The sequence below is a fragment of the Gobio gobio genome (assembly GCF_949357685.1).
Source record: "Gobio gobio genome assembly, chromosome: 9".
Classification (NCBI taxonomy): Eukaryota; Metazoa; Chordata; class Actinopteri; order Cypriniformes; family Gobionidae; genus Gobio; species Gobio gobio.
The window spans coordinates 56,288,185-56,295,684 of record NC_137115.1 but is presented as its reverse complement, the minus strand read 5'-3'; the positions used below and the strand labels follow the sequence as shown (position 1 = coordinate 56,295,684).

The window sequence follows — 7,500 nt, the reverse complement described above, 5'->3', positions numbered from 1 at the left end:
GTAAATGTATTTATTCAAATTGAACAAATCGATAAACTTGCACTTCCCCATAGCTCAATCCCACCAGGATATTTTTGGGGTTATTTTTTAAGATCAAAATGACTGAAATTGTGGTGGTAATTTCCAGAAATTTTCATATTTTACGATACCAAATTTAATGTATTATGTTAGATTTACAATAGTCACATATGACAATAGAATAAACAAAATGCATAAATCTTGTTCATTTTGGTATCTTGCTATTATTTCGCGGTGAAATTAAGAATTATGCAGGATCTCAAAAAATGCATTGTTGATTTTTTTTATTGTATTTAGTAATCACTGAGATGTGAAAATCCGAAAGAGACTCCCGCCAATAACACGAAAGCTGATTGGCTGCAATATAAGATGCAAGTTGGTCTCATTTGTAGTCGTTATACAGCAAATTATATTTGGACTAGCGAAAGAAAGAACTACAACACCTGGAATAAAATAAAAAATAATAATAAAAAAAACACATTCTAAAGCTGCGGGAGCATTTCAATGAGCATTAGAGGAAGCGTCACATGGACGTAGGAAAATTAAGACCTGTTTAAAATTATTTAAGACCTAGAACTCAATACTTCAGACAATTTAAGACTTTTTAAGGCCTAAAGTTTTGATTTTGAAATTCTAGACTTTTTAAGACCCCGCGGAAACCCTGCATGAACATATCAGAATTAAATCATTAATCGCAGTTATTTATTCAACAATTAATCATTTGCATAAAATTCATGATTGTGATTCGTGACGCGCCTAACCTTCAGTCCATTATTGTAGGCATTCAAGGCTCATATTCTTCACATATACATCTGTGTCCAATCAAATGCTCTCTAGAATGAGAATGCCCCGCCCCTAAACTATAATCCACCAACCGTCCGCTAGCAATAGAAGCAATTCATGTAGCAATAACTCACCCAGACTCTTCTTCAGAGACGGCCCCGCAGTCATGTGGAACCCATTCAGGGCCCCCAGTGCTGACAGGTGCATCTTGGGAGGGGACAGGATGTGAGGGGCGGAGCCGGGGGAGGGGCTAAAGCGGAACAGGCTGTTGCTGTAACTGGGCCGACGGCCTTCGCGACGGTTGCTGTCGATGGCAGCCTGAAGCTCACTGGGAGAACTCAAGGCCTTCCGCTCACACTCATACGGGTACAGATACTTCATATACCTGAGAGAGAGAGAGAGAGAGAGAGAGAGAGAGAGGGAGAGAGAGAGAGAGAGAGAGAGAGAGAGAGAGAGAGAGAGAGAGAGAGAGAGGAGAGAGAGAGAGAGGGAGAGAGAATTTTTGAATTTTAAAAATTCATTTTATTTACAAAACTGCACAAAAATTTTGTAACATTAAAAAAACACTAACACCAAATAAAAATTACAGCAAATTATTAAAAAACAAAACATCATCAATAATTTCACAAAGAACCTTCCTTAAACACCATATCGTTTCAAAAAACAACAGATTTCCTTTTGCTTTGTAATATCGGAAATCAATCAAAATTCTGGATTTCACCATAATGGAGAAAAGCAATGTTAAATCTGTATCTTTTAAATCTTATTTTTCCTACTCAGATATATTGCCATTTTCGCTTGCCCCAATACAAAATTAAACAACTGACATTCATGCAAACGTTTCCGTGAAAATTTAAAACCACAAATAAAAACCTCCATTGAAAACACTTCATCAAAACACCCAAAAACATTTTGTAAGACTAAAAATAATGGTCTTAACCTTGTACAATTCATGAAAGTGTGAAATACGGTTTCTTTTTCTAAACAAAACGGACAATTCTGATTTACCTCTCTGTTTATCTTTGAAACAAAAGCATTAACTGCTACGCTTCCATGCAGAATTCTCCTTTGTAAGTCCCCTGTTTTTTTGTGTAATGGTGACTTATAAAGTGCTCCCCATTCAGGTCTTACATTCTCACTCAAGTGCAACACATTACTAGCCTGGATGCCAGCCGAATTTAGCCCCGCCCACAAAAATGTTTGCTCGGGCAATTCGATCTGGACTCGCTCCATAGAGGACTAATTATGCCCGAACAGAAACTGTTCGGACCAATGAAATCATCAGGGCGGGCTTTAGACGATGATGGACAGATGATCAACAGTAACGTAATCATCCACGTCATCGAAGGCTCTTGGGTTCAATTTGCTCTTATCCTAAACGGAGAACTTGTTCGTATATGCGTTCACCTTCACTATTTCTCTCAGAAACGATGATCGTTTGGTAAGTACTCTGTGTATCCTTAAATTCTTTTATTACTGGCAAAGATCGTTTACACTCATTTTTTCTTGTAACGTTAATTAATCCAGCGTGCGTGCAGACAGGGTTTCCAAGTGTTTTTGCAATGTCGCGCACAATTGCTACTCAAAACTATAGCCCAAAACAATAACTTTCCGGGGGGTTCTCCGGAAAAAAATGGCGTTTGGTTGGCAAAATATGTTATTTTGGCAAGGTTGCCTGCTAAAATTCGCATTCCTGGGTTTATATAATCACATAATTGGGGTCGCTTCAACCCGCGGACATGGAGAAAAACACGGACTTGGCAACACAGGTCAGTTGAGTTCTGTTGACATTTGACAACTAACGTTAAGCGTCGCTCCGTTGCTCTGATTGGTTGTGGGTCTATCCAATTGAGGTCTTTCCTGGCTCGGTTGAAACACACCCCATAATCAAAGCTCAATGGAGCGGTACCAGACTCATATTCTGACTAGAATTGAGTATGGCCACGCCAGGCTAACACATTACGCCATGGTGTATCAATTTTACCATCAAGATTACTTTTGTTAAAAACTTTTTCACAACATTTATACATTTCTTTTCCAGATACTTTCTCTTTTCCTAATAAAACTAAATTCTTACATTTTAAAAACAAACCATTACACATCCCAAAATCAGGTGCTAAAATCAAATTTGGAAAAACATCATCATTCTTTGGCTGAATCAAGTCTTTTCCAAAGTCACTTAACAATTTAAACTCCTCTTCTGTAATGGTCTCTTTCCACTTACGCAACAGCTGACTTGTTGTTGGCACTGATTTCACCATCAGTTTGCCAGCCATTGCTTCTGTGTTTGAAAGGTCCAACCCAGCTACTTGAATTAAAGTTCCAATTCTAGTGACCTGAGATTTAATAAGCAGTTCCGTCAAGGCAGGAAAAACGCCTTCATTCGACACATCCATACGCGAGCCATAAATCAAGGGTTCCTGTAAAGTCCAATACAAAGAGGTTGTGTTCTCAGTCCTCGACACATTAAAGAGTGACCACACTTTAAATAAATTACAATAAAAAATGGGTAACTTTGAAAAAATCATCCTTTTAGGGTTCATTAAAAACAAAGATTTATCAAAACCTAAATTTTCAAAATTCCTCAAAATGACAGAAGCTGCTAAATTCTACTATTGAGAAATCTTTGTACAAATTTTATTCGAAAAGCTGCAGCTCTACTCTGTAAGTTAATCAGACCTTGCCCCCCTTCATCTTTGGACAAAAAAAGAACACTTTGTGGAATCCAATGCAAATTATCCCAAAAGAAATTTACCAATACGGATTGAATTTTTCTCATTATTATCTGAGGAGGGTCAATACAAGCTAACCAATGCCAGAGAGTAGAAGCTGCTAGATTATTAATTATTAACACACGTCCTCTATAAGACATCTTAGATATTAAAAATTTCCATTTATTTAAACGCCCCGTTATCTTTTCCTCCATTCTTTCAAAAATGTTCCTCACCATTACATCATTCCCCAGGTATACACCTAAATATTTAAAACCATCTTTATTCCAATTTAAACCAGCCGGAAGAACAGGTTGTCCTTGAGGCCATTTTCCAATTAAAATGGCCTCACTTTTTTTCCAATTTACTTTTGCAGACGAGACAACCATAAAATCACTTAGAATCTTAGATATCTTATTCACATCTCTTTGTTCTTTAATAAAATAACAATATCATCAGCATAAGCTGATAACTTAAAAACAACTTCAGAATTTGGTATAGCAACACCATTTAATTCAGCTCTAAATTTCCTTAACAATGGCTCAATTGCTAAGCTATAAAGCATACCAGAAAGAGCACACCCTTGTCTGATGCCTCTGAGAGCCTTAAAGGGGGCACATAAGTCACCATTTACCTTCAGTATGCTTTCAACATCACAGTACAAAACTTTTATTTTATCAATAAAAACCCTTCCAAAGCCAAAAGCCTCTAAAAGATCCCATAAATAACTATGTTCAACTCGATCGAAAGCATTTTCTTGATGTATTGATATTAAACCAAAATCTACATTTAAGAGCTTACCAACATCTAGAACGTCTCTAATAAAAGAAATATTATCAACAATTTGTCTGCCTGGTACACAGTAAGTCTGATCAGGGTGGATGACATCCTCCAAAACTTTACTTAATCTTATAGCTAGTGCTTTAGATAAAATGTTATAATCGCTGCACAGCAATGACGCAGGCCTCCAGTTTTTAATGTCACTGAGGTCTCCTTTCTTTGGCAGCAGCGTGAGGACTTCTCTACGGCAGCTCAGTGGCAACTTGCCACTGTCCAGACTTTCATTGATCACAGCAAGCAGATCTGCACCCATTTCTGGCCAAAAAGACTTATAAAAGTCTATCGATAGGCCATCTATACCCGGTGCTCTGCCGCTTTCCATACTTCGAAGAGCTTTATGTAGCTCATCTAAAGTCAGCGTAGCCTGGATGCCAGCCGAATTTAGCCCCGACAAAAAATGTTTGCTCGGGCAATTCGGTCTGGACTCGCTCCATAGAGGAGTAATTATGCCCGAACAGAAACTGTTCGGACCAATGAAATTGTCAGGGCGGGCTTTAGACGATGATGGACAGATGATCAACAGTAACGTAATCATCCACGTCATCGAAGGCTCTTGGGTTGAATTTGCTCTTATCCTAAACGGAGAACTTGTTCGTATATGCGTTCACCTTCACTATTTCTCTCAGAAACGATGATCGTGTTGGTAAGTAGCCTACTCTGTGTATCCTTAAATTCTTTTATTACTGGCAAAGATCGTTTACACTCATTTTTTTCTTGTAACGTTACTTAATCCAGCGTGCGTGCAGACAGGGTTGCCAAGTGTTACTCAAAACTATAGCCCAAAACAATAACTTTCCGGGGGGTTCTCCGGAAAAAAATGGCGTTTGGTTGGCAAAATATGTTATTTTGGCAAGGTTGCCTGCTAAAATTCGCATTCCTGGGTTTATATAATCACATAATTGGGGTCGCTTCAACCCGCGGACATGGAGAAAAACACGGACTTGGCAACACAGGTCAGTTGAGTTCTGTTGACATTTGACAACTAACGTTAAGCGTCGCTCCATTGCTCTGATTGGTTGTGGGTCTATCCAATTGAGGTCTTTCCTGGCTCGGTTGAAACACACCCCATAATCAAAGCTCAATGGAGCGGTACCAGACTCATATTCTGACTAGAATTGAGTATGGCCACGCCAGGCTAAAGTCAGCGCTCTGCAGAGTTCAGTATTGCCTTCTTCAGACACCTGAGGAAGACCTTCAGTGAACACATTATAACTTAACCCATTTATTTCACTACTGTACAGCTCTTTATAAAATTCTACCGCTCTCTTGCGAATCTCTACATTATCCGACAAGAGTACACCATCTTTTGAACGGAGGGCATATGTATCTCTTTTGACCATTTTTCTTTTCCAAATTAAAAAAAAACTTTGAAGATATATCCATCGACTCTATATTCTGAAACCGTGATCTGATCAGAGCCCCCTGTGATTTCAGATCTATCAAACCAGCCAATTCTTTCTTTTTTTATCTAAAATTTCAATAAGCTCCTGATTCTGCACAATATCAACAGATTCTTGAAGTTTATTTATGTCTTCTTCTAAATCAATCATTGAACGAGTTAAGTCTTTAGTGATATTGAAAGTATACTGCTGACACAACTGTTTGATTTGAGTTTTACCAAAGTCCCACCATTGCTGCAGAGACTGGAAACCAGACTTCATGGTTCTAAAATCACTCCAAAAAAAGTCTCTAAATTTTTCATCACCTAATAAGCTATTATTAAAATGCCACAAAGCACTCTTGGGTTTTATAGATCGTAAAGTTGCAAAACATTGCACTAAACTATGATCTGAAAAACTTACTGGTATAATAGAACTTTCTCTAAAAAAATTAAGTTGATGATTAAAACCATAAAATCTGTCCAACCTTGCTAGCGACAACAAATTATTATATGCATGAACCCAAGTATATTGCCCCGTGTCTCTTATGAAAGTTCTTCCAAACATCTACAAGATCATGGGTTTCTATTAACTGAGTTAATCTTCTTCTAGACGCCATATGAGGCTCAACATGATTCCTATCTGAGGCATATTCAGTACAGTTCAAATCACCTCCTAATAACAAAACATCTTCAGTACCGCAATCACTTAATACCTCACATATTGTATTTAGAAAAAACATTCTTTCCACTGCAATAGTGGGAGAATATACACAAACAAAAATAAAAAACACATTTTCAAATTGAGCTCTTATCTTTAAAATTCTTCCCTTCAAAATTTCTTCTATTTGATATGAAATTGGAATACAATTCTTAGAAAATAAAATAGCAACTCCTCCACTAAGAGAAGATTTATGACTTAATATAGATAAGCCATCATATTCTCTTGCCCAGTCTGCTTCATTATTAACATCACTGTGTGTTTCTTGTGCAAACAAAATATCAATTTTTTTAATATTCATTAACTCATATAGATCAAACCTTTTCTTCTCTTCTCTTGCCCCATTTAAATTAAGAGAAGCAATATGAAGATCTCTCATAAATGAAAAGAAAGGATACCCAAGAAACACAAATGTAAAATCATCTCATAAAAGTGTAATTTTAAACTGTGTCATTACCAACATTAATGCAATAATCTTTTTCAGTCTAAAAACCTCTTGATCTGAAAACAGACCCCCACTCTTGAAAGCTTTTGCTCTCTCAACAAATTGCTCCAAATCAGGAAAATATTCTCCAATGCGCACATTTCTTGCATTTTTAGTTACTCTTAGGAAGAACTTTATATCATCAATATTATAGGGACGACTCTGGGATTCATTTTGAGACATGCCATAAGAGACACTACATTCTGAAAGATCAGATTCGCTCTCTGTGTCAGTTTGACTCATTTCAATGTTATCCATTTTTGCTTGTTTGCTACCTTGACGCTGCTTCAACCTCCTCTTTTGTGGCGTTTTAAAAACACACTCATCATGTTCTCCTCCATATCCTGGCTTTTTTCAGAGCTTTGCTTATCCAGTCCACTGTCTGATTGAGGCCTGTCTAAAACCTCATCTTCCGCTTCTGCTATAGCTGCTTGTTCCTCACTCATCTGCTTTATTACTTCCAACTCTCCTTTTTCTTCCACAAAATCTACATCCACAAGTTTTTGCTCAACACTCTTTTCAACTACCCTTGATGTAGTAGGCGACACATTACTAACAGTTTGCA

General features: G+C 37.4%; 1 protein-coding gene across 3 annotated transcripts in view; it reads right to left on the bottom strand.

Moving 5' to 3' along the window:
• Positions 1–7,500, bottom strand: part of LOC307131860 (AT-rich interactive domain-containing protein 3B) — a 116,550-nt gene that overhangs the window by 10,871 nt on the left and 98,179 nt on the right. For all 3 annotated transcript variants that reach the window (XM_079825847.1, XM_079825848.1, XM_079825846.1), the window contains exon 6: positions 936–1,186. In XM_079825847.1, the coding sequence (XP_079681973.1) occupies positions 936–1,186 (251 nt within the window). The remainder of the gene's footprint in view (positions 1–935; positions 1,187–7,500) is intronic.